The 26,237-nt window shown below is 48.9% G+C and overlaps 3 protein-coding genes and 1 long non-coding RNA gene across 8 annotated transcripts in view; 3 read left to right on the plus strand and 1 right to left on the minus strand.

The window, feature by feature from the left end:
• Positions 1-5,639: 5,639 nt before the first annotated feature.
• On the plus strand, positions 5,640-9,098 carry Elovl3 (ELOVL fatty acid elongase 3). The gene is made up of 4 exons (XM_034486695.2): positions 5,640-5,927; positions 6,851-6,982; positions 7,694-7,845; positions 8,062-9,098. The coding sequence occupies exons 1-4, from the start codon at positions 5,824-5,826 to the stop codon at positions 8,487-8,489; spliced, it is 816 nt and encodes a 271-aa protein (XP_034342586.1). The 5' UTR covers positions 5,640-5,823; the 3' UTR covers positions 8,490-9,098.
• A 396-nt stretch (positions 9,099-9,494) lies between these two features.
• Pitx3 (paired like homeodomain 3) lies at positions 9,495-21,964 on the minus strand. Its single transcript, XM_034501635.2, has 4 exons — positions 21,714-21,964; positions 11,205-11,334; positions 10,822-11,024; positions 9,495-10,415 (listed from the first exon to the last, which is right to left on the minus strand). Exons 2-4 carry the CDS (start codon positions 11,320-11,322, stop codon positions 9,828-9,830), a joined length of 909 nt encoding a protein of 302 aa, XP_034357526.1. The 5' UTR covers positions 11,323-11,334; positions 21,714-21,964; the 3' UTR covers positions 9,495-9,827.
• LOC143437910 (uncharacterized) lies at positions 10,393-16,021 on the plus strand. Its single transcript, XR_013107096.1, has 3 exons — positions 10,393-10,627; positions 11,428-11,948; positions 14,339-16,021. It is a non-coding gene; the product is annotated as an uncharacterized LOC143437910 (long non-coding RNA).
• Positions 21,965-25,854: 3,890 nt separating the features above from the next.
• The window catches only part of Gbf1 (golgi brefeldin A resistant guanine nucleotide exchange factor 1), a 133,371-nt gene continuing 132,988 nt past the window's right edge, over positions 25,855-26,237 (plus strand). For 4 of the 5 annotated variants that reach the window (XM_076923237.1, XM_034501591.2, XM_034501611.2 and 1 more), the window contains exon 1: positions 25,880-26,149. The gene's annotated coding sequence lies outside the window, so the exon portion shown is untranslated. Of the gene's footprint in view, positions 26,150-26,237 lie in introns of all 5 variants that reach the window. The other variant, XM_034501601.2, reaches the window with a different exon arrangement.

Below are 26,237 nucleotides of genomic sequence, written 5' to 3' on the forward strand. Positions count from 1 at the left end.
TCAGATAGGAAGAAAGGATCCAATGGCAGGGCACAGAGACCTAGACAGCCCCATTCCACTTGCTAGAGAACCCATATGGAGACCAAGCTGTCAATTTGCTACAAATATATAGGGGTCCAGGTCCAGCTCCTGCATGTTCCCTGGTCGGTGGCCCAGGCTCTATGCCCGGTGGTCCTAGGTCAGTTGACTCTGTGGGTCTTCTTATGGTTTCCTTGACCCCTCTGAGTTGCTCAGTTCTGTCCCCCACTCTTCCATAAGACTCCCTGGGCTCAGCCCTGATGTTTGACTGTGGGCTTTTGCATCTGTTTCCATCAGCTGTTGGATGAAGCCTCTCAGGAGACAGTTATGCTAGGTTCCCACCTGCAGGTGTAGCAGAGTATCATCAATAGTGTCAGGGGTCGGCTCTCTCCCATGGGATGCTCTTAAGATGGGGCAGTCATTGTTTGGCTGTTCCTCGGTGAAGAGAGGAATTTTTATGACCATGCCACATCTAGAAGAAATGCTAGTATTTTATGTCACGTGGAAGAATAAAAAACCAATTTCTAACCATAGAATAGGTAATTGGTGGCTGGAAAAACCAGCCTATTTTTGAAGAATTAAAGAAGATAGCAATAAATTCCTTCTCTTTCTTTCTTTCTTTCTTTCTTTCTTTCTTTCTTTCTTTCTTTCTTTCTCTTTCTTTCTTGTTAGAGCCTTATTATTACTGTGTAGTCCTGGCTGTCCTGGAGCTCATTATATAGACCAGGCTGGTTTCAAACTCTGAGAGATTCACCTGCTTCTTTCTCTACTTTGTTGGGAATTAAAAGTGCACCTTTAGAATGTCTTTTTCATAGGTTTCTCTGAGCGTGCTGCACCAGAGTATATTGGAGCAGGTGTCAACAGACAGTTGCACACAAGAGACCTAAGTGGGATGAGAATATGCTGACACAGCAGGCAGTGCCCAGCTCCAGCAACACTCTGAGGCAGCCATTTCGCTCACATAGCCCTTTGGTTATCACTTCTTTCTCTGTGCTTAGGGTTTCAGGAGGGCTATCAAAAACCACTGACAGCTAAAAAAAAATAATAATAAACTTGAAATATTAATTCCATCTGTCACACTCTGTGCCTCATGTTTGGAAAGTGATTTTGCGTCTTTTTTTTTTTTTTTTTCAAAAAAAATGTTCATGTGTGCGATGTCCTTGGGTGCCAGACAAGAACATCAGATCTTTGGAACTGAAGTTGCAGATAATTGTGAACTGATATGTGGTTGCTGAGAATTAAACTCCGGCCCTCTAGAAAAGCAGCCAGTGCTCTTAGGTACTGAGCCAACTCTCCAGCTCCTATACTGTTATTCTTTAAAACCTACTATTTACTTTTTAAACATCCAGTCAGTCATGGTAGTGCAGACCTTTAATTCTAGTACTTAGGGGGCAGGGGCAGGGGCAGGGGCAGGGGCAGGGGCAGGGGCAGGGGCAGGGGCAGGGGCAGGGGCAGGGGCAGGGGCAGGGGCAGGGGCAGGGGCAGGGGCAGGGGCAGGGGCAGGGGCAGGGGCAGGGGCAGGGGCAGGGGCAGGGGCAGGGGCAGGGGCAGGGGCAGGGGCAGGGGCAGGGGCAGGGGCAGGGGGGCAGAAACAGAGGCATCTTTGTAAGCTTAAGGTCATTCTCATCTGCAAGCAAGTCCCAGGTTAGCTAGGGCTATATAATGAGACAGTGTCTTTGTATTTATTTATTTATTTATTTATTTATTGATTGATTGATTGTATGGAGTGGGAACATTCATGCCACAGTATGCATGTGGACCTCAGGAGAAGATTCTACAGGCATTATTTATCTCCTTCCACCGTGTGGATCTCAGAGATCAAACTAAGGCTGCCAGGCTTGGCAGCAAGCTCCTTTACCTTGATTAAATGAGTAATCTTGCTGGCTCTTGCTGTGTTTTTAGTGGTCGTTGTCTCAATTGTTCATTCATCCGTCTACCCATGTCTTATCTGATAACTTCTGAGAGTCAGGCTATCAGTGAAGCAATTGGGAGTTACTAAAGGTTACAGGCAGGAAAGCAACAGGATCCAATTTAGAATTCTGACAGAACTGTCTTCTGCAGTTGGACAGACATCGTCTAGGAAATGTCTAGGGTTGGGGCTTAAGAGCAGCCAGGTTTGGGGACAATTTCTTTTTTTCTGATTCTAGGACAAGAAAGAAACGTACTGTATTAAAGAAGGCCAAACTGCAGCCAGCTAATATGACCTCAGTGGTGGGATGATGGCTGTAGTAACCAGGTGAGGGGTGGTAAGGTGGAGCCAGAGATGCACAGCTGCTTCACTTAAGATGGAAGAGGCTGAGCTCCCCAGCTCCTCCTTCCTAAAACAGGACCTAGCGTGGAGGCTGGATCCTGCATGGGTCTTCTGGCTCTAGAGGTTTTGGCTTTACTTTATATAATTTACTATATATAATATCTATCTATCTGTGTGTCTATCTAGGTAAGGTCTCTCTCTCTCTCTCTCTCTCTCTCTCTCTCTCTCTCTCTCTCTCTCTCTCTCTTTTTGAGACAGGGTTTCTCTGTGTAGCCCTGGCTGTCCTGGAACTCACTCTGTAGTTCAGGCTGGCCTCGAACTCAGAAATCTGCCTGCCTCTGCCTCCCAAGTGCTGGGATCAAAGGTGTGTGCCACCACTGCCCGGCTCTATCTATGTATCTATGTATCTATGTATCTATGTATCTATGTATCTATGTATCTATGTATCTATGTATCTATGTATCTATGTATCTATGCATCTATGCCTATATGTATATGTACATGTGTATGTATCTATATATCTATCTGTGTGTGTATCTATCTATCTATCTATCTATCTATCTATCTATCTATTGTGTATACATGGCAAATACCTTCTTTGGTGTATGTGTAGAAATCAGAAGAAGACTTTTGTGATATGACTCTCTCCTTTTATGGTGGACTCTAGGGATTGAACTAAGGCTGTCAGGATTTCCCAGCCAACACTTTTGCCATTGAACCATTTCACCAGTCCCCCATAGTCTCTTACACATGTATCTCCTTTTTTTTTTTTTTCTGAGATAGGTCTAACATAACCCAGGATGGCCTCATACTGATATGTAGCCAAGGATAACCTTGAACTCCCTACTCTTCTTTCTCTTGCTGGGACCCTAGATGTACATGGCTGACTTATACATATCTTGATTTAAATACTTTATTTTTAATTATTATTTATTTTTTATGTGTATAGGTGTTTTGCCTGCATGTATGTCTACACAGTGCCCATGGAGGCCAGAGGAGGGCATCAGATCCCTTGGGACTAGAGTTATAGACAGTTGTGAGCTGCCATGTGGGTACTGGGAACGGAACTCAGGTCCTTTGGAAGAGCAGCCAGGGCTCTTAATCACTGGACTACATCTCCAGCCCTAAATATTTTACTTTTAAAAACTGTTTTGGAGGAATGGCTTGGTGGTTAAGAATGCTTTCAGTGCCGGGCGGTGGTGGCGAACGCCTTTAATCCCAGCACTTGGGAGGCAGAGGCAGGCGGATTTTTGAGTTCGAGGTCAGCCTGGTCTACAGAGTAAGTTCCAGGACAGCCAGGGCTACACAGAGAAACCCTGTCTCGAAAAACAAACAAACAAACAATAAATAAATAAAAGAATGCTTTCATTGGACCTGAATTTAATTCCTAGCCTCCATGGGCAGTTCATAACTGCCAGTAACTGGCTTTCAAGGCACCTGTGTATAACTGGCATACATTTAACACAGAAATATGTATATAAATGCAAATAAAATCTGTTTTAAAAATTACTTATTTTTATGTGGCATTTTGCCTGCATACATATGCCTCTGGAGCTGGAGTTATAAACAGCTGTGAGCTGCCATGTGGGTGCTGGGAATCAAACCTGGGCCCTCTGGAAGAGCAGCCAGTGCTCTTAACCACTGAGCCTTCTCTTCAGCCCAGAAAAATCTTTAAAAAAGAATATCAAAAACTGCTGTTTTTCTAACGTGTGCATGTGTGTATGTGGTGTGTATATGTGGTGTGCATATGTGTGTGGTATGTGTGTGTGTCTATCTATGTGTGTATATGTGTGTGGTGTGTATATGTGTGTGGTGTGTGTCTGTCTATATGTGCATCTGGCTGTCTGTATGTACGTATGTATATGTGGTGTGTGTATGTGTGTATGTGGTAGTGTGTGTATGTGTAGTGTGTGTGTTGTCTGTCTGTATGTCTGTGTGTGTATGGTGTGTGTATGTATGTGTGTTTGTGTGTATGTACATCTGTGTTTGGTGTGTGTATATGTGTATGCATGTGTGTGTGTATGTGGTAAGTGTGTATGTGTGTGTTTATAGGAGTCATTTCTTTGAAACACTCAGTCTTTCAATGAATCTTCCCCTAGGCTGGCAGCCAGGAAGCCCCAACAATCTTGTCTCTGTCCCCACAGGCCTGAGCTTACAGTGGGCAGCCAGGATGCAGGCTGGTTATGAGGTGTTAGGTTCTGCGCTCAGATCCTCAAGCTCACACGCGTGCTCATAATCTCTGAGCCATCTCTCCACCACCTCAAATATTTATTTCTTCTGTTTTGTGGAGTCCCATCTCCTCTCAAACTGTTTTCAAGCTGTCTAGTTTTCCTTCACTTTCTTAAAGCCAAGAAAGAAACAAGCAACAGCCAGGCAAAGGCTTCCCAGTTTCTAAGTATTTTGTTCTCTGGGACTAGAGATATTGGCAAAGGAGCAGATTCATTTGGATAGGTTCAGACTGGGAAGAGGAACAGTAGGTCTAAGGAAATTCACTGGATCACCAGCTATTTAAAACCTTTCGAGGCTTCTCCAGCACCTGAGGACCAGAGGGTGACCCCATTTTTCTCTCCAAGGTTTTTACTGGGCGTCAGACAGGACAGTTCCGGAAACTATAAAGAAACCCTAACAGCTTGCGTTACCGCCTCCTCAAATATTAACAACAACAACAACTCAACAGTAAAATTCATTACATCCATCCCCCTCCTCCTACAAGCACAGGACCAAAGAGAGCCGTGGTCGGAGCTGTTTTTCATGGTCCAGCTTGGTCTTCCTTATTCCAGCCTGGGTTTCCCAAGGAAATTGTCGACCCTGTATCTGGAAGTGGGCACCGGCAGCCAAGAGTTCCTCCACTTTCTCTTCAGGGCCAAGTAGGTGAAGATTAATGCAAAATGAGGCAAAGGCAAAGAGGTGACTGTGCCAGAGGAAGACTGGTCTGCCTGGGGACTCGGTGAAATCAAGGACTGGGGTTGGGGCGGGGGAGGGGTGTGCTTATGAGCCAACCTGGGACAGCTGGTGGAATTAAAGGAAGACTGCCTGGGGACTCGGTGAAATCAAGGATTGGGGCGGGGGTGGGGGAGGGGTGTGCTTATGAGCCAACCTGGGACAGCTGGTGGAATTAAAAAAAAAAACAAAAAACAAACAAACAAAAAAAAAAAAAAAAAAAAAAAAAAAAGGAGGAGGAGGAGAAGGAGGAGCGGATTTGGGGCATGCTTGGTTCCTAGGGGGAGGTGCCCTGAGAATGATCAGTCATAGAGGAGGAGGCCCAGGGGTGGGACATGGCCCTTGGCTAGCTAAGATTGGATAACTGCTGAGGGCGGGAGCTGGCCTTGCACCGCCTGGATCCCCAGTTTAGTAACTGGGGGATATATACCGCAGCCGTGGCGCGAGCGGGCTGGTTAGCATCGCATGTACCAGGCGCCGGGGTCCTTCTGCTTACACACAAGTTCTTTCTGTCCTGGGTTTCTTCGTCCTGGAGACCCACTCCAACTTCTACTCCCTTGGGTCTCGCCCAGCCCCTACCCCAAGCGCTGAACCTCGTCGTCTGCAAAATCGAAATGGACACATCCATGAATTTCTCACGTGGGTTAAAAACGGAGCTGGTCCAACCCTATGACTTCGAGATGTCGCAGGACTTAAGGCCCTTTTTGGAGGAGTACTGGTGAGACCTGGTGATGGGGTAGGACCAACCGCTTTGAGGGAAGTGGAGACAGGGAGTGAATGCCTGTAAAGTCTCCAGGGCTCCGATCCCCCTCCCCCTCCCTCTTTTAAGATACCTCTCTAAGAGATTAGCGCTAGAAGAAAGGATCCAGAAATGAGAAGTTGGGAAGAGAAATTTGGGAGGAGACAAAAGCAAAGAAAAAAACCAAGAGAACTGAAGGAACTGAGCTGAGGAGAGATTGGCCTGAATGAAGCTTTGTTAGGTTCGTAGAGAGAGACAGAGACAGACAGAGACAGACACACCGAGTGATAGAGACAGAGAGACACATACGCACACACATACATACACACATACACACATACACACATACACACACACACACACACACACAGAGAGAGAGAGAGAGAGAGAGAGAGAGAGAGAGAGAGAGAGAGAGAGAGAGACTGACTGGGTACTTGGGATTAACCTGTCCCACACATTTATCACATTCCCCAAATGTCCCATCTTCTCTGATGTAAAGCTGACACAAAGTTGAGAACTCTGTCAAAGCTTTTCTGAGGCTTTCTGTCTTAGCCCTAAAGCATCCCAGACCTGTTTTGTGGGGTGACTTTGTTGTTCAATCATCTCTCCATAAGCCAAACAGATGTTGCTACACTCTTCTTACACCACACCTCTGGACAGAGTAGTTCTTGGGTACAGGTAGACAACTGTTATCTTCATTGAGAAAGCCATAATCACAGAAATCTCGACTGTGCCCTGTGCTAGGTACTTTATATCTGTGAATACTGCCACCCCCTATTACCCCATAAACATAAGGAAACCAAACATCATCCTGCTGGAACTCTAGAGGAGCCCCTCTTGGAGATGAACGGGCATTCTTTTAAGCAGCCCCACTGTGAATCCATCTGCTTTCTGCCCTCCAGGGTGAGTTCATTTCTCATAGTGCTCGTCTATCTGTCACTCATCGTCGTTGGCCAGACCTTCATGAAAACTCGGAAGGGCTTCAGCTTGCAGGGGCCTCTCATCCTCTGGTCCTTCTGCCTGGCAATATTCAGGTAAGTCCTCTGCCCGTTCTTCAGTCCTTACATCTCCATCTTATCCTGAGGCTTTCTGAAATCCACAGCCTCATGGGCTTCTTTTCCATAGTGCCTCGTTTTTCTCTGTTCTTGGGCCCAAGATGACGGTCCCTGTTCTGTATCACCCCTCTTTAAAACGTTTACTCTAAAAGACAGTCTCTTAATCTGCATCCCAGATGGCTCTAATAGCCACAGTGTAGCCCAGGTTAGCCTCAAACACCACAACCGTCCTGCCTCAGTCTCCTGAGTTCTGAGACTAAAGATGCTAGGCTCTACCCCATTCCTCTCCTGCTCTATGTGGCCGGCAAAATTCTCCAGCCGTAAAACGTCTCAGTTCCCAAATTGCTCTCTCAAAGCAATTGAAGAGCACCAGCAAGATCTCCAGCCCCTCCTCACCGTGCTGTTTCGTATCTTGGCGCTCACTTCTTCTGACTTGCATCCTACTTCAAGAACCCCGTTCTTAACTTTTATTTCACCTCTCCCCCTGTATTGATTGGCTTTTTCTTAACCTATATCTCACGGAGAATACTTGTTAGATCTGCCAGATTGGCCCCAGGATCTCGAAAGCTGTAGCCACTCCCCTTGGAGGGGTGAAGAGGTGATTCAGATGGGAATGCGGTGGGGTGGGGTTGGGTTTACGCCTGGGCATTCCCTGGTACCTTTATACCTTTGTGTACCGTCTCACTTCAGTATCCTAGGTGCATGGAGGACGTGGAAGTTTATGGTAACTGTGATGTTTACAGCGGGCCTCAAGCAAACTGTGTGCTTTGCTATCTACATTGATGACACCATAATCAAATTCTGGTCCTGGGTCTTTCTTCTCAGCAAGGTTGTTGAACTCGGTGAGTGCAGAGGCTTTGTCTCTGGTGCCCAGTGACTTGCATTCTTCTCCAGTGCTCCTCCCTACCCATCACATGGATAGTCCCTTCCGTATTCCTGGGTCTTAGTGAGATATTCCCCCCTTCCACACCCTGAGATTCCCCGATGTGTTCACATACCGGGCAGTGGGTGGTCCCAGCACTGGGTGGCATGCCAGCTATGACCCCCTCATCTCTCAGGAGACACGGCCTTCATCATCCTGCGTAAGCGTCCACTCATCTTTGTCCACTGGTACCATCACAGCACAGTGTTACTGTTCACAAGCTTTGGATACAAGAACAAAGTGCCTTCAGGTGGCTGGTTCATGACCATGAACTTGGGCGTCCATTCTGTCATGTACACCTACTACACCTTGAAAGCCGCCAAAGTAAAGCACCCCAACATTCTTCCCATGGTCATCACCAGCTTGCAGATCCTGCAGATGGTTCTGGGGACCATCTTTGGCATATTGAATTACATCTGGAGGCAGGAGAAAGGATGCCACACAACAACGGAACACTTCTTCTGGTCCTTTATGCTATATGGGACCTATTTCATCCTATTTGCTCACTTCTTCCACAGAGCCTACCTCAGGCCCAAGGGCAAAGCCGAGTCCAAAAGCCAATGAGAGTTGGAAAGAAAGATGGAGCCTCACCTTTCCTCCACGGCACCAAGGGTTGGGCATGGGAGAATGATTAGGGTACCTCCCTTGTATGGTTTTCCCCATGGGATATGTACCCTCAAAGTTGCAGGAAGCTATGACAACCAAGAAAATGTCACCCTTGGGATAGGGGTGTAGTCTGGTACTTTGATGTTTCTGTCTTTAATGTGAAGGAAAACCAAGCCCTAGGAAGGGGATAGGACTGAGGTCCTTAAAATCGAGTTATTTATATTTATATTTAGAAATCTTTCTCTTCTTGCTCTATTTTTTGTTTGTTTTTTGTTTTGTTTTTCAAGCCAGGGTTTCTCTGTGTAGTCCTGGCTGTCCTGGAACTCACTCTGTAGATCAGGCTGGCCTCGAACTCAGAAATCCACCTGCCTCTGCCTCCCAAGGGCTGGGATTAAAGGCGTGCACCACCACTGCCCGGCTTCTATTTTTTTAATTAAAGAGGTCAACATGATTTTGAGGATTTGTGAACTTGGAGCGGGAAAGTGATGTCTGCGGTAGGAGGAGGCTGCTGACGGGGAGCCTGAGGGTGTGTGGAAGGATAGAGGCACACACAAACACTCAATAAAAATCCTAGGCCCGGTAGGCGCTTAATAATTGTCTGTTACAGACTAGAAGTTTATTGCTGTTAGAGACCCAAGCCTCTGAAAGAAAGAAACAGTGAGAAACAAGTCCTAAAATCATAGGCTGAACTGCAAAATAGATCCCTGCAAGGAAGCACTGGAGCCCAGACCTACCAGCTGTCCTCCCTGAGACCACCAGGTGGCGGCGCAGCACCAGCAGAGGACGATCCCTGTCAACTTGCTGGTCACACTAAGCTTCATAGTCCCTGCTTCCCCATCCTGGAGGAAAGGAGTACTTAGAAGCCTGGCCGCTCACTCCGTTCCTGTACACCCAGCTGTCCTTCTGGACAGTGGGAAGGATGAAGGGCAAGAGGGTTCAACCGCAAGTCTGAATCATCAGGCCTTTGACAGTCCGCGCACGTTTATTTCATTGATCTTTGAAAACGGGATAGGGGGAGTCTGGAGAAGGCGGGGTGAGCCAACGGTGAATTGGCCCTGGGGGAGCTGGTCCCTGTTCCTGGCCTTAGTCCCAGGGGCGCGGTCTCCATATAGGGGTCAGACCACCCCTCCGGGGCTGTGAGGGAAAAGACCCTCTTCGGAGCCTGCCGCCTCTTCCCGGGTTCTCTGGCACCCCTTTCAGACCCTGGGACGAGGTCAAGCCAGTCTAGGCGACCCCTGTCCGGAGAGGCTGTGAATTACTGCCCCGCCCTCGGGGATGGATCCACAGACCTGCGGTTCACACCGGCCGTTCCACGGCGTACTGGCAGGGGCTAAGATTAGCGGCCGGCGGCGGCCCGGGCACGGCGGGGTAGCTGAAAGAGGCGTGCTGCTTGGCTTTGAGCCGCAGGCTAGCCAGGCTCGAGTTACACGGGTCCCGGTATACATAGGGGGAGGAGGCGGCTGCAGCGGCGGCTGCAGCGGCCGAGGCGTAAGGGCAGGACACTGCTCCGGAGGACACTGAGGCTGGAGCCAGCCCGGGGGGTGCCCCGCCCAGGCCCTGCAAGGCTCCGGGACCTGGTACGGTGCCCGGGGCAGCTGCGGCCGAGGGCACCATGGAGGCGGCGATGGAGCTGGGCGGTGAGAATACAGGCTGTGAAGCTAGAGGCCCCACGTTGACCGAGTTGAAGGCGAACGGGAAGGTCTTGGCAGCGAGCGGCGGGGCGAGCGCCTTGGGCGGCCAGTTGCCGTACGAGTAGCCCGGGTACACCTCCTCGTAGGGTGGCACCAGGCCCCCGAGTGGGGCTGCGAAACCACCCTTGCACAGCTCCGCCTGCTGGCTGCGCTCCCGCTTCCGCCACTTGGCGCGCCGGTTCTTGAACCAAACCTGCGAGCGTCGGAGAAAGGCTATCAGAAGGCGGGAGTGGTTGGGGAGTGGGGCACCCACTGTAGGATCGAGCCCGGACAGGGAAGATCAGAGGTGCATGGTGGATACAGGCTGGAAGGGAGAAGCGCACCGAGCCTGGGGGTCCCGAGAAGAGAAGCCAGCGACCGCAGGGTCGGGGGAGCAGCTCGGGATCAAAGAGAAATGAGGGGAAGGTGAGCCCTGGTCCGAGCGAGGAATCGTGTGATAGTGGGTGGCAGGCAAGGCAGCAGGAAGGTGGGGATCCCGGGACGGGAACTGGGCCGGACGTGGCACCCGCCCCACAGAGTCTCCAGCTACTTGGGGTAAGGGGTGGGGGACGAGAAGGAGGTGCATGCAGGTGAGGACTGCGGCTCAGGCAGGGCCATACCCGCACGCGGGCCTCAGTGAGGTTGGTCCACACGGCGATCTCTTCGCGCGTGCTCATGTCAGGGTAGCGATTCCTCTGGAAGGTGGCCTCCAGCTCCTGCAGCTGCTGGCTGGTGAAGTGCGTGCGTTGTCGCCGCTGTTTCTTCTTCAGAGAGCCGTCCTCGGGTGAGCCCCCCGGCAGTGAGGCCGACGCCTTCTCCGAGTCTGGGGGGTCAGAATGAGGCAGGTCATAGGGCGCTAGGGCCTGTGCGGAGTCGCTAGTTCAGGGCCCTCGAGGAATTCCTCAGCCTCTAGCTGGCTCCCACTCAGGTTGTCACTCTAGAGCCCACCCCGTATCAAGGCTAAGCTGTTTTCTCCTCCACCTCCAGAAGGGGGCGCGCTCACCACTGTGCTCCTGCCCCTTGCAGCCATGTTCTGGAAGCTGAGGGTGTGGGGTGCCTGCATCTGACAATGACAGCGCAGGGCTTCGAGCCTCTGCCTCACCAAGCAGCCCAAACTCCATGGAGGGAGGGCTCTAGAAGAAAGAGAAGACACACGTCAGGTTAAAAGAGGTAAAAATCAGGGGGGCTTATGGATAACCTGACGTGGTGCGTGCCTCTGATTCTAGGACTCAAGAGGCAGAAGCAGGAAGATCGTCCATGAGTTCGATCTTAGCTTATCCTACAGTGAGCACCAGGTCAGCCAAGAACACACGGTGAGACTCTGTTTCAAACAAACAAACAAACAAACAAACAAACAAACAACAACAGACCATCAATTTATCAGGCTCCTAAACAGAGTTTTCTCACATCGTTCTTGCCTCTTCTCTCATCCACTGACAGAGAGCTATCCCGAATGGTGTACTATAGAATCGAGTATGGCAGGGCAGAGGAAATGGCTCAGTGGTTAAAGACATTGGATGTTCTCCGAGAGGATACTACTTCAATTCCCAGCACCCACATGACTGGATGCTCACAACCATCTCAAACTCCAGTTCCAGGGGATCCAAAGCCTTCTTCTGGCCTCCCCAGGGATGAGGCACTCTGGTGAACAAACAGGGAAGACACCCATACATTGGGGGAAAAAGACTTGAGAAAGAGAAGCCAAATGAGGAAAAGATGTTCACTGAGAGCTTTTATGCACACACATGTACGTACAATAGACTCGTTAACTGTCAGGCCTATGCCTAGTGCCACAGCAGCTCCATTTTGTTTGTTTGGGGGTAGGATCTCATGTAGCTCAGGCTAGCCTTAATTTATGATCTTCATTCCTGCACCTACCTTTGAATGCTGGAATTACAGGCCTGGGTTACCATGCCTAGCTAAGTTTCAGTTTATCTATCTATCTATCTATCTATCTATCTATCTATCTATTCATCTAGCTTTTCTAGACAGGGTTTGTCTATGTAGCCCTGGAACTCACTCTGTACACCAACATGGACTCCAACTTAGAGATCTGCCTACCTGTCACCCAAGTGCTGGCATTGAAGGCGTGTGCTGCTGCCGCCACCACCACTATCCCAGCATTAAAGGTGTTTTTCTTTTTCAGTTTTATTTTTACAAAAATACAATATTTCCTTAGAGCCAGGTAAAGTAGATCTGTAATTCTAGTACCCTTGGAAATTAGACCTGGAGTTTCAGGTCAACCTTAGCTACACGAGACCCTGCCTCAAAATACAAGCGGTGATCCAGCTGGTAAAGTACTTGTCATACAAGCTAAGGACTTGAGTTTGATTTATTTCAGCATCCACAAAGCACCATCCTGTAACTCCAGTACTGGGGAGAATCAAACAGGGCGATCCCTGGCCAGCCAGCCAAGCTGATTGGCCAGTTCCAAGTTCAACAAGAGACTCTGTCTCAACAAAACAAAACAAAAAATAAAACCAAAACCCCAAGACACAGAATGATTGAGGAAGACTCCAGATGTTAACCTCTGGCTTCCCTACTGTGCATGTGCACCTTTGCACACACAAACTCGTACCCGTATACCTAAGGAATATTTGTTTAGATTTCCAGTAGAGGATCTCTAATCCAAAAGCTCTGAAACTGCAGGGTGGAGAGATGGCTCAGCACTGATGCTCTTCCAGAGGTCCTGAGTTCAATTCCCAGCATCCACATGGTGGCTCATAACCATCTGTAACTGTAGTCTCATAGGGTCTGATGCCTTCTTTTGGTGTGCGTGCATGAGGATAAAATACCCATGTACATAAACAAAACAAAATAAAATGTAAAACCCTGAAACTGGATATACCTTCACCTCAGCTTTTGGATTTTGGAGAATTTCAGATTTTAGACCTTGAGGTTAGGGATGGTCAGGCCCCCCCCCCCCCCCCCGTTCCATAGGTGGAGCCTGAGACCCAAAGCAACTGAGCTAAGCCACTCAGGACCTGAGCTAAATCTGTGGGCTCCTAAAGAGGCTTTTCCAAACTGAGTTCCTTGGAGCACTCTGTAGAAGTTCTCTCGTGGATTTTACTAGAACTCCAGCTTGGATCTCCTTAGGTCTGCTTCCTCAGTAGGATGACTCTGCTTGTTTGAGTTACTTATACTTTCTTAATAAATTGGTTTGTTTGAATAAGCAGTTCCATGTCAACACCGAGTTGGAGAGATGGCTCCATGGCTTAAAGCATTTGTTCTTGCAGAGAACCTAGGTTGAATTTCTAGCATCCATATGGTAGCTTATAACCACCAGTGACTCCAGTTCCAGGGGATCCTATACCCTCATCTTGTTTCTATGAATACAATTTAAAAAAAAACTCTGAAAATTGAGAGAGAGAGAGAGAGAGAGAGAGAGAGAGAGAGAGGAAGAAAACCACAAGGCACATAGGCTCCTTCTGTTCCTTTGCTTGTCTCACCTTCTATCAGTCACCCCTGGCCCTTCACATCATTCCAGGTAGTATGTATAGATTCCTTTACACACACTCCCCCAACACACACACACACACCACTTCTTGTTAGAATTCCGATCTCAAACCTAGCCTGACTTTCTCAAGGAGTCTGCCTGGGTCCCTGTTGAGGTTTCCCTGGTTGGTCCCCTTTCTGGTTGACTTTCCCAAGACCTCCCATGAGAGGAAAGAAAAGGGACAGTAATGGAACTCTTGACTCCAGGAGCCTCTTGGGCAGAAAACAGAAACTAGAGACAGAAGGAGAGAGCTGGGGGGGGGGGGATCTCTGTCTCCAACACCCTTTCCCCATTATCAGGGACATCATGGCATTACTGTGGTGGATTAGCCTAGATGAAGATGTGCATCTCTTGGCTAATCAAGGTTTATTAAGAACCTTTCTGAAGGCTGTGAGGGTGGACAATGGCCTGTGTTTGTACATGGTAATACCCCCTTCAACCAGCTCTGAGAACACGGCCCCACCTCGAGCCAAGTTGACAGTAGGACTGAGATTCGACACAATTCTTGCTCTTCCCACTGGCAGATGGGTCTTGTTCTTGAACTCTTCCTGGGGTTAGAGAGGTGAGACAGGAGGGAGCCCAGGAAGGAAGGAGAGAAATTGGGCCAAGGGTGGAAGTGCTCAGCTTACTTCCCTTTCCAGGTTTCAGGGCAGAAGCTTGGAATTGGAAAACCGAGGCCCAACAACGGTCCCCTGGAGTGGAGATGACCTTGCGAGGAAGTGTGACAGTTTGACCAGCACATCTTCGAATTTTCTGGGACAATGTGGGAGGAAGTTAGAGCTGGAAGTTGAGGCGCTTTGCAGCTGGCCCTTCCTTCAGACTCCAGATGACCTTGAAATTCAAACCATGCTCCTGACTTTTCCAGGAGCCACAGAAGCAACACAGAACTGTGCAAAGGGGACAGTGAAGCTTGCCTGCAGGGAGAGCTCCGTCCCTCTGTTGCCATCCATCCTTTCAGTGCATCCTGGCAGCAGACTTTCAGTTTTCTGGGCTCCCCTTTCCCTGGCATTCCATACCTGCGGCTAGCTTTCATCCTCTATTTCAGTAGAAGGAGGCCCGGGAAGAGGATAGCAGCCAGAGCAAGAGACAGGCAGAGTTCAAGCTGTGTGCTCTCAGAGACAGACGACACATGTGCAGACACACACAGGCCCCCACTTAGACACAGGAGCACTTGGACTTGAAGCTAGAGGCACAAACACACACTCTCTCACACACATGCGCGCCCACATTCAGGCAGACAGACACACGCGGTCATACAGTCTCCTCTGTCTCTCTGACAGGGACAGCTGCCTGGCTGTTTTGGAGCTAGCCATTCCCCTCCCCCTCCTTTTCCCTCCCTGGCCCCTCTGAACCTCAGCTCTCTCAGTCCCAGGAGTTCAGAACTCTCTCTGTGTGTGTAGGGGGGGAGGAGGCCAAGGGGAGCAGGGAACGATGCTCCTCACTTAGTGGCTCTTGGAGAGAGGCTGCTTGGCTGAGTGAAAAGGAGGCACGGGAAGGCTGGAACTAGGGGATAATTCGTTATGGGCCAAACAAATCAGGTTTGGAGTCAAAAGATCTAGGTTCAGGTTCTGATAACCCCCAACTTATTAGCTGTGTGTCCTTGGCAAGTTACTTCCTTTTGGGCATAGTACATATTTCATCATTAAGAGTGAGATCACAATCCCGTCTCTGCCTGTCTTCATGCCTTCGGCTTCTTTTCTCTCTTCTTCAGATAGGGTAGTGCTGCTGCACAAGATGCCTTCAACCTTCTCACCTTCCTGCCACGTGTGAGGATTACAGATATGTGTCCACGACTCTGCCTTTACCACTAGATTATTTATTTATTTATATTTATTTGAGATCGAGTCTCACATAGCCCAGGATGGCCTTGGGCTCACTTATAGCTAAGGATAGCCTTGAACCTCTAGTCCTCCTGCTTCTTACCCCATCCCTGCCCCAAGCGCTGGGATTAAAGGCATGTCCTACCGCCATAACCTGTTTATGTAGTGCTGGGCTTAATTCACTTTAGACAAGCACTCTACAAACTGAGATCTACAAACATACCCAGCTCCAAAGTACAGCTTAGGCTGCCTCCTGTCTCTTGGTTTTCCTGTCTTATCCTACTGGCAAGCACCACCAGCAATCGTCCAGTTTTGTTATAAGGTTCAAATAACATATAGCTTATATAAAAATAAAAATTAGAATGTTTTTCTAGTTCCTTCTAGGAGCTGAGTACTGAATCAGCCACTGATCTAGAATGGAGACTAAGAACTTATCCTTGCTTGGGTAGCTCACCTCCCCAGTCTCTGTGTCTCAATAAAAAAGTCCTTGTGGATACTGGTGAAACGCCGCACTTCAGTGAGTGATGTGGCACACACCGCACTGAACTTAGAGCACGCAGAATAAAAAAAACAGCAGAATGGGCTAAGGAAAGGGATCTCTGTCTGCGACACTACAGAGAGAAACGCACACTAAGGCCAGGATATGAAGAGAAGAAAGGGAGGGCATAGAACTCAGGCAGGCAGCTTCATGTCCGGGTGGGCTGGTCAGGCAAAGGCTGGGGGCGCCAAGTTGTTATCTGAGTTGGAGACAGGCTGGCTGAGGATTAAGCTCCCCCAAACTGGGAGAGGTCAGGAAGCTGGGGAGTTGGGCCAGGGGCCAGGGACTTCATCTCACTCGGTGGATAGTTAGAGATAGACAGTAGTGTAGAAGTTGCATGTCTGGTTGATGCTGGCAGGGCCAGACATAGCCGAAAGGTAACTGTGGTGATGGATCTAGCTCCAAGAGGGGCTGTCTGGCCATTCCTATTCTTTTTGCCACATTGTGCTGGGGATATAAGGTCCAAACTTCACTGGCATTATGGTGGCTAACTCTGGCCTAGGGGAAATAGAAGATCTTTAGGTATGTTTTGATTTCAAAGTACAAAAGGTCTATTATGGACAAGCAAGAACACAATAGTCACAAGACATTAAGTCAAGGACCAGTTCATAGGCTAGGGTTCCCAAGGGATGCAAGCTCATGGTAAGAGGGCAACTCTCATGGGACCTGCTTGTAGTCCAGAGCAGTGGATCAAGGCCACAGGAAGAATCCAAGACAAATTGAAACAACGATGCCTGAAGCAGGAGAAACAAGCAGGGAAGGAATGGGAGAAAATTCTCATCTTGGAGGCAGTGAATGAGGAGGGAGAGAAGGAGAACCAGGGTTGTGATCTATACCTCTGCTCAGCAAAACAGTAAACTGGGAACAGGTAAACTGGGCATAGGTGAAAAGGTTCCTGAACAAGTCCTGTGCCATCCCACAATCCTGAGGCCGAAGTGAAACCGTGGAATGCATATAACCTTCTTCTATTCACTTGAGGTACCCTGCGCTCAGACTCCTGTCTGCTGAACTGCGGTGTGCAGCGGGGAACAGATGTGTCTTAAATGTGCTCATAGCTTCAGGATGAAACCCCACACCTCAGGTGGAGGCAGGATTTGATGGATCCAAGTTATCAAAGGGGTGAATTGGGGATCAGAGAAGTAATGATACATGCTTCTTGGTGTCCATCCCTTGCTTCCGTCTTTGGTAAGGCATTATACGTGTGTGAAGAGGGGTCCCCAGGGACTGTAATCCACTAACTTTAAATTACTCACAGTCTAGGGAGGCAAACAGAATATAGGATGGAAAAATGGGGTTCTTAGGTCTTACTTTCAGGTTGTGGGAGGTCAGATATGGGAGCCCATATAAAGAGGTATCAAATGTTGGGGGACTCAGAGAACGCAGGTACATCACTGAAATGGGGGTTGAGGAGAAAGAGAAGGGGCAGGGTCTTTTAAATAGTCCAGAACTACTGGGAGTATTTAAAGGGCAATGCAGAGCCTCACTTGATCAGAGGCTTAGTGTGGGCCATGAGAGTCCAGCAGGGAAAAAGGGCTTCGGGTGAGGGTCCGTGACAAGAGACAGTGCTGATTCAGAAGTGGTGCAGTCAAGGCTAGATTGTTCTTGGCTTTTCTGTTAAAAGGAAAATCTCCTACATCCAGGGTATGGTGATGCATGCCTATAATCCCAGCACTCAGGAGGCTGAGACAGGAAGATCAGGAGCTCAAATCCAGCTTGGTCTTGGGTTATATGGGGAGCCCATATATGAAAACAGGGCAAGGTGTGAAACAGCAGCAGCTAATATGAAGTATCTTTGCGATCTCTAGCCTGATTTTATTTAAGCTGCATGTTCACGTCAATGTACTGGGGGTTGAACCAGGCCCCTTGTACACGCTAGGCAAACACTCTACTACCACTAAGCTACCTGACACACATCCCTAGCCCCACCCACAGCTTAATTTTAAGACTTCTAATTGATTGTGCACGCTATTTCATAAAGCATGTGCATATACACACCTAGCCCCAGTCTTAAGGTAATCATATAAAGAAGATAGGCACGGCCAGCCCATTACTGTCCTATTCCTGCACTGTCTTCCCAGCTCCCCACCAAGAAGCCCTTCCGTAAGCCCTGGGACTAGTTTAAGGCTGTCAGCAGTTGACATACAAAAGTAACATCTTTGTGCCCTTTATTCGCAGTGGTGACTAGAATGGATCAGGCTGGGAAACAGATTTGTAGATTTGTAAAGATGGTTGAAACCATGTCAACCTGGCAGCGTTAGGAGGGCTGAGGCCAGAAGCTTCCAGTTCAAGGCCAGTCTGGGCTACACAGGGAGACTATTACAAGCAATCAAAAAGTTAAAGAGTGTCTTGAGGATGGAAGATGAGGAGAGTCTTGTACATCACTTGTCTCTTCCCACAGCCCTCTTTCCCTTTCCTCCGTGTCATGCTCACAGGCCACTGTTCACACGGTAGATCCTCTGAAGCTTGGATTCTAACACATCCTTTTGGTTGGCTCTCATCCCTCTCTCCCATACTCTAGCAAGCATCATAACATAAAAATAGGGAAGGAAAGATTCGACCTATTGTCATGCCTTGCTCACTGTAGGATGTCAGCTTCAGCCCTTGCACCCTGCCCTCCCTTCCTGGACCTAGATCCTAGGCTCTCACTGACATTCTTGAGTAGTGGACAGGCAGAGTTCAGATCAGGCTACTGGATAGAGAGGTTAAGATACATGGGGGAACTCCTCATGTTCTCAGAGAGGGACAGGGATGACGGCTGACACCGGAACCCCAGGGAAGATGTTCCATCTCTCCTTAAGAGTCTGGCTGTAGCTGAATCAAGGGTATGATCAGGCTGCTCTAAGGCACAAGCCCCCGCCTTCCAAAGAAAGATTTTATGTCATGGGGACTGCAGTTTGGGCAGAATAATAGCAGTGAGGCTTCTTCTGGGTTTTCCTCCGTTTACAAAGAGCTTTCCTTGTATACATGATTGATACGTTTCAGTTAACCCATAGGCCCCTGAGTGGCAGGGATGTCCATCCCTGCTTATCTCCAAGAAGGCAGGAAACGGTCCCAGGTTGCACAGAACCAAGAGGTTTGAACCGAGTTCTGCTCTTTTTCTGGTCTTTCCCTCCACACTGCAGGCATTTGTGATTGACAGGCACTGATCACTGGAAGCCTTCTAAGATCCAGTTTTGCTTCCTGCCTTTACTGCTTCTCTGACGACGAGCTCTGGAAGTTAGCTGTCCACAGGACCCAAGCAAGCAGTTTCCTATATATCCTAAGCTTGCAAGTCTCCAGTTTTAAAAGCCGCCCACTCCCAACCCCATCTCCAGTTTCAGGATTTCAGCAAGCAAAGTCTTTTGCTCATGTAGGTCTTTTTGTGCTATAGATTTTTCATCCTGTCTCACCTAAACTTTCTGTTACTCTTTCCCAGCAGCCCTCCTGGTTCCCCATGCCAACTAGTCTCTGTCTGTCTGTCTGTCTGTCTGTCTGTCTGTCTGTCTGTCTGTTTATCTGTCTCTTCCCCCATCCCCGTCTCTCTCTGGAACCCAGGACCTTGGGTATGTTGTGCAAATAATCTCTTACTAAGCTGTATTCCCAGCTCCACTCTCTGACTTTTCTAGGCCTATAACATCCTCCCTAAGAGCTACTAATCAGTTACATACTCAGCTACATGGTTTCATGCAAGAGTGGATGATTTTATTTTTAGTTATCTTTGTTATGATGTTATCTATCTATCTATCTATCTATCTATCTATCTATCTATCTATCTAATTGTTTCTTTGGTGAAAGGAGAACTTTAAGTTTTCAAAGAACCAACTGCAATGCCTTCTTTCTTTCTTCCCTGATATGGAGTCCTTCATTTCCTGGATAGTTTCAGTCATTTTTTTCCCATAAGCCCCTGAGATGTGTATGATAATGTGATGGGGGGCAGTTGGGTCATGGTTTTCTATTTATCAAGGAGAACAAGGGACAAATAAAAGATGAGGAACAAGGTCTTAACCAGTACCTAAGAAAACTTTAGGGCTGAGGAGTGGAAGTAGGCATGTAAGAAATAAGAATTATATTTTACTCTTGGTTGGAGGATGAGGAAAGTACCCACCTCCTTTTTTTTTTAATTAAAAAAAAAAAAGACAACTTATTGTTAAACAGTGCCTTGCATTTGTTCTTCTCACTCCCTGGCTGAGTTGTCATGTTTATGAGTATGGATTCAGAGTTCCCTCTACTCTGTTCTCTTCTGCCTAACTGGACTGGCGGTGGGGGTCGGGGGGAGGTCATTGTATTGGTCCAAAGGAGTCAGAGCTCTCCCTCAGTCAGAAAGAAAGCAAACTGAGCCGTTCTTCCTGGCCAGGCTGAGAGAATGGTAAAGGCACCATGTGGGACCACAGAGTCGGAATTTCATCTGTCCCCTTTCCTTTCCCTCTTCCCCTAGTCTCAAGACCATAGACTTTGCTTTATGAAAAAAATTACAATTTTCTTGTCTGGAAGGTTCTTGTCGATCAAGAAACCTATAGTGGGGCTAACAACCAGGCTAGGAATTTGAGGGTATCTGGTTGGCTGTACTGTGAATTAGGGTTAGGAGGGAAGAAAGAAGGCCTAACAGTTGACTCCGAATTTGTGAGGGAACTGAGCCCCTCAGAGGCTTGTGGGTGGCCTGCTGCTGCTGCTGCAGCCTGTAGCTTAGTCTTCCCTTTGTAGGTCTTTAGTCTTTCCTCAATTTGGACTGTGGACATCTACTGATGCCCTGATCTAGTTGAGCCCCAAGGCCAGGCTGCACCCTCTACTCTCCTGGCTCTCTCCAGGCCCAATAGGCAGAAGAGGCAGAATCAAGTTTGAAAACTGAGATTTCAGGGGACCCACCGAGCTGACCACATTGCACATAATACAGTGGGGCAGGCGCCGCCGGTGGACATGCCAGTGAGCCAGGGACATTCCGTACACTACTGGACACATCGTCTGCTCCAGAGAGACCACTTTGCCACCCCAAACATTCTATCCGCTCCAAAGCCCACGTGCCGCTGACATTCTGTCCGATTCTGAGGCGGCTCCAGATCTGGACCCTTCCAGATCAAGACGCCCCACGACAGACCTGCCAGCCGCGTCGCGTTGGGCTCGCAGCTTGGGCCCTGTAGCTCGCAGCGGCCATCTGACCCAGTAGCGACTCTCGCAACACGGCTCCTGTTCCAACTGAGGAGCAGCTGGGAAGAAAAGCATGAGCTGCTACGCGCACCCCTACTTCCAGCCGCTGGAGTCTGTCTAAGCCTGGGCCAAGTGGCGCTGTGAGCCGCCTGTTGCCCTTACGCTGGGCGACCGCTGCCCTCTGCTCAGCTGGCCACAGTCTCTGCTACCCCTATCACCTTCTGGTCCTTGTCGCTCGCCCCTAGATTTCAGGGTGATTTCTGGTGAAGGTTTCCAGACTACCCACTCTGTGATTCGTTCAGCTCTTCGGCTTCTCTCCGGGTCCCCTAAATCTCTTCTTCTCAATTCCCCAGGTCCTTACTCGGAGTTTCCCTTCTCACATGTCCCAGCCCCGGGGCTGCTATACGCCGTTCCTCTCTTGACCGATTCCCCAAACACCAGAGTTCAACTGCCCCAGGTTCCCTTTTAGGAGTCCCAGGACCAGCCTTGGCCCCTCGGCCCCCTGAGCCCCTGTCCCCCGCATGGTCAAGTACTCACAGTGCGTCCCGCAGCAGGCTGACTCCCGGTGGTGGCGGTGGCGGTGGCGTTCTGGAGTGCAGGCAGGGGCCAGGGGCCAGGCACCCTGCAGGGTGGGGGCCGCCCCCCTGCTCCGGGGCGGCCGCTCCGCTGGGCTCTCCCAGGCTAGCGGAGGAGAGTGTGAGCTGCACAGTGCAGTGCCACCCCCCGCCCGCGCCCATTCACTTTATGGCAGCCCAGGGCGCCCCGAGCCCGCCGCGGCTTGCCGCGCGTCCCAGGCCCCGCCCCTTTCCAGCTGCACCGCCCTGGCTCCTCCCTTTCCAGCTGTGAACCTTTAGGCCCCGCCTTAGTGGGGAGGGGTCCTGCCGGCGGGCAGCCAAGAACTCCGCCCTATGGCCAATCAGAAGCGTTTGCCATCAACTGAGCAACGCCCCCTCCCCACGTGGCTCGGACTGCGCTCCAGCTGGGACGCTCCGGTTCGGCAAAGCCAGCAAAAGTACGGTGGTCGGCTTAGCGGCCCGAGTCCAGCCCGATTTGTGGCAAATTGAGGGCTTGGGCTCCCCCCGGCGCGACATGAAGCAGTGCCGGGGGAGACGGCTGCAGGAACGCAGGCGGGACAGCGAACCCGGCTGTCTGGTTTCAACGCTCACACTTTGCTGCCGCTCGTTTCGCTGATTTTCTCCACTTGTCGCTGTCTGTCTTTCCACTCTTTTGTCTCTATTCCAGTCCTCGTGCGCCTTCCTCTTTTCTTCTGACCGCGGCTTTGCTCCCTACTCTGCCACTTCGAAAGGCTTTCTCTTTTAAAGACCAGCCCTCCTTTCCATCACATCTTTCTCTTCTCAGCTTTCTCTATTTCTCTCTCCTCCCCTAAAAGAGATAACTTGGAGAAAGCAGGATTTGGAACACCTTCTCTCACTTTGTGACCTTGGACAAGTAACAACGATGTCACCCTGACTTCCAGTGGCTGTCTGGCCTCGTGCTCTTCAAAGGTGTGAGCACTTGGCCTCTCACTCCGCTCTATCAATTTGCCTGGCCTTTGCTTTCCCAGCCTCAGCAATTCTGTTTCCCACGACACCAGATTCGGTCCTGTGGGTAAGGGGTGGCCTTGGGTTTTTGGATTAGGTATTTGCAAGGGACGGGACAGGTGTCCAAGGAGTATGATAGGCTGGTTACTTGGTGCTTCTGAGAGTCCTAAGCCCTGTGCACAGTATGCTGCTAAAATGAATCTAAGCATACATATAAATGTTAAAACATGTTAGTTCTCTTTACTGTCTCCAGGAGAAAGGTCAAGTTTCCTAATGTGGCATATTAGACCTTCAGGACCCGAACTTCCCATCCCCCTTTCAATAAAGTCTTGCCCTGTAGCTCTCTGGTTTTGGCTGGCCCTAAACATTCAACTATTATCCTATCCCTGCCTGTACTGAGTGCAGTGTTTACAGGCATGCTTTGATTTGTCCTCGTCTTCAGTTTTGTTCATCCTGAACAACTCTAATCTTTCCTGGTGATAACCAGTCATTATATTGCTGATTCTAATTTCTGAGTTCCCATTAGGTCCTGATTTATCTGAGAAGCCTTGCCTGAACTTCCAGGCTTGTCAGAGGTGTAGCTTCTTGCTCTCATGACCCCTTTTGTATATATTTTATATCACTCCATCCTCCATATTTAAGGGATCAACTGATGTGATGACTTCTATAAAATAAAATTTAGGAGAACAAGAACCATTTCTTCCTTCTTTTTCTATTCACAGGCATATAGAAACTCAATAAATGTTGTACTGAAAAAAATTTTTTTTTATTTTTTTATTTTTTCGAGACAGGGTTTTTCTGTTTAGCCCTGGCTGTCCTGGAACTCACTCTGTAGACCAGGCTGGCCTCGAACTCAGAAATCCGCCTGCCTCTGCCTCCCAAGTGCTGGGCTTAAAGGTGTGTGCCACCACTGCCTGGCCTGAAATATTTTTAAAAAGCTGTTTTATCTGTTAAATGATATGTAGTACCTGTGAGGGGCTGAGGATTGTTCTCTCTCTCTCTCTCTCTCTCTCTCTCTCTCTCTCTCTCTCTCTCTTTGATTGACAACACACTTTAAGATGTCTAATGTCTGGATACCTAGGTAGGGAGAGGGAAGTAGGAAACTTTAGTTTACCTCGAGGGTTTTCCTATTTGCTCTCCAACCTGAGAGAAGCCCAAAAGACCAAGCTCTATTTGTAAATGAAGAGAAAAATGGGTCAGAGGTATCATAGAATGAAATACCTTGGTGATGTATCATCGTGTCATCTGGCTTCCTTTAGGTTCTTTATCTGGACCTAGAGACCAAGACCAATGCACAGATACAGGGAGATATTGGGGGACTCTTCATATTGGATTTTGGTTCTGATGGGTTTTTAAATTAGAGGATTATGATCATGGCATGCTTTCAGGTGCCCGTTTCAAGACCACAGTTCTGGGCCTGAGATATGGAACTGCCTTGGCCTTGAGTCATCCATAAATGGGAGGAAGTGGAGAGTGTTGCTTTCTCAGTGCTTCCTGGAAGGCCTGGGTCCTACAGGCAGGCTGGCTGGGGATGCCACCATTTCCTCTGCAAGCAGAAACCCATCCTGTTGTCCTCTCACACAATCCCATTGGAAGATGCTTGTATTATCTTATCATGCTGTCATTAAAAAAGAAAGGTTTATTAATTCTTTTAAAAATGATTTTTTTTTGGCTGGGTATGATAGCACATAACTTTAATCCCAGCACTTGAGTGGCAGAGGCAGGCAGAGTGGTGTGAGTTCGAGGTCAGCCTGGTTTACAAAGTGAGTTCCAGAACAGCCAGAGCTGTTACCCAGAGAAACTCTGTCTTGAAAAACAAACAAAAGATTTATTTTTATTTTTTAAAATTATGTGTCTGTGTCTGGCATAGTGGTACAGCACTTGGAAGGCAGTGTGGCAGGTAGATCTCTGTGAGGTTGAAGCCGGCCTGGACTATATAATGAATTCAAGCACAGTCAGAGTTACAGAAACACACACACACACACACACACACACACACACACACACACATCTCTGTGAGTATGGGCCCAAAAATGTTGGATCCCTCTGGAGCTGGAGTTATAGTAGACAGGGTGATATGTACATGCTGGGAAATGAACTCAGGTCTTCTGGAAGAGCAGCAAGCACACTTAACTGCTAATGGGAAAATCTTCATTTTTTTTTCTGTTAATGATGTGGACAAATGGTGTGAGTTTAGGCCCTCAGACTTGATCCTCATGCACCTCCAACATCCGTTTATTAAGATTTGTTCAAGGCTTAACAGTAAGTGGTGAACAGAGAGTCATAGCCCTATAAAGTAAGGTCAAAGAAGTATTGAGGGAGTCTGAAGAAATGGTTAGTGGCTAAAAGCATTATCTTAAAATAGACAAACAAATTCTTTCTTTCTTTCTTCTTCTTTCTAAGAAGTATTAAGTATACCCATACTCCCAACTCTTCGCCCTGAACTAGCTGGTATAGGTGTATGTTTTTCTCTGGTATGCATGGAGCCAGCTTTTCTCGGTAGAACTCTTTCCAACTCTGAAAAATGAGGATACTCTAATTAGATATACAAGATTTCTACTACCATTTTATCTATTTCTGGATGGTAGGAATGGAGTAGAAAACGCAAATTCAGAGTTGGGATGAGACAGACACACATACTTCTGAGAAAGTGGGGCACAGAAGAACGGAGGGCGTAGGAAAGATTGCACGGGCTGGATTGAGGAACGCGTTTCAACCCCAGACCTGCCTGGAAAAGGAGTGATCCCTAAAGTAGTAAAGCCCTGACGACGTTGGTAGGGTGAAGTCGGGGGAGTAGGGTCGCCCGCTCAAGCTCTCAAAACGGACCCCGCCCCCTTTCCAGCAAATCATAGCCTTCCTCTCCAGGATGCCCAGCAGCCACTGCTAAACAGTGCGCTGCAACCGAACACTATCTGAACCCCACCTCTCCAACCGCCCAGCACAATCTTTCATTGTTTATTGGCTTCTGTAACTGTCAGTCAGAAAATCCTCGTTTCCGTTGGCTGTCCCCTACCTACTCTTCTTTCCCTTGTAATCTGGTCTCTTTGGGCATTACTCGCCTCCTAGAGCTAATGTCTTTCTACGATTGGATAGTCGGGATGCCACTTTTCAGAGTGCCACGTTCTGATTGGCTGAGCGCGGCAGGACTCGCGCAGTTACCAGGCAGCGGGCTAGACTGAGGCTAGTTACCACGTCAGTGAGCTGACAGGGAAGGTAGCCGGCACCACTGACCGTCCCGGCCCACTTACTCTGGCCTGCAGTGAGGTCTCACCCTGAAGTTAGGGTTGACTTCCAGAAGACAGGATCCTTCCCTTCTCTCACTCGCCGCCGACGCCGAGAGAGCGGCTGGGAGACGCCTCCGGGGCCAGGCTGGACATGAGCTGCGGCTGCCGGTCCTGGGACTAGGCCCCGCCATTTTGGATCCGCTGACAGGTCAGCGAAGTCTCTTCTTAGAGTTCTAGCGTCGTGAGGGCCGCCTGACGTTGCCATAAAGAATAAGGAGGAAGGGTCCTTCATTTGG

Source organism: Arvicanthis niloticus, chromosome 1 (assembly GCF_011762505.2).
Source record: "Arvicanthis niloticus isolate mArvNil1 chromosome 1, mArvNil1.pat.X, whole genome shotgun sequence".
NCBI lineage: Eukaryota > Metazoa > Chordata > Mammalia > Rodentia > Muridae > Arvicanthis > Arvicanthis niloticus.

Bases quoted from the DNA above. Each gene is read 5' to 3' on its own strand.
- Pitx3 (XM_034501635.2), bottom strand. From the start codon at position 11,322: ATGGAGTTTGGGCTGCTTGGTGAGGCAGAGGCTCGAAGCCCTGCGCTG. The intron at 11,025-11,204 runs GTGAGCGCGCCC...CTGACCCCCCAG, and splicing joins CAAGGGGCAGGAGCACAGTG to ACTCGGAGAAGGCGTCGGCC. The intron at 10,416-10,821 runs GTATGGCCCTGC...CGACGCTCGCAG, and splicing joins TCACTGAGGCCCGCGTGCGG to GTTTGGTTCAAGAACCGGCG.
- Elovl3 (XM_034486695.2), top strand. From the start codon at position 5,824: ATGGACACATCCATGAATTTCTCACGTGGGTTAAAAACGGAGCTGGTC. The intron at 6,983-7,693 runs GTAAGTCCTCTG...GTCTCACTTCAG, and splicing joins TTCTGCCTGGCAATATTCAG to TATCCTAGGTGCATGGAGGA. The intron at 7,846-8,061 runs GTGAGTGCAGAG...CTCATCTCTCAG, and splicing joins CAGCAAGGTTGTTGAACTCG to GAGACACGGCCTTCATCATC.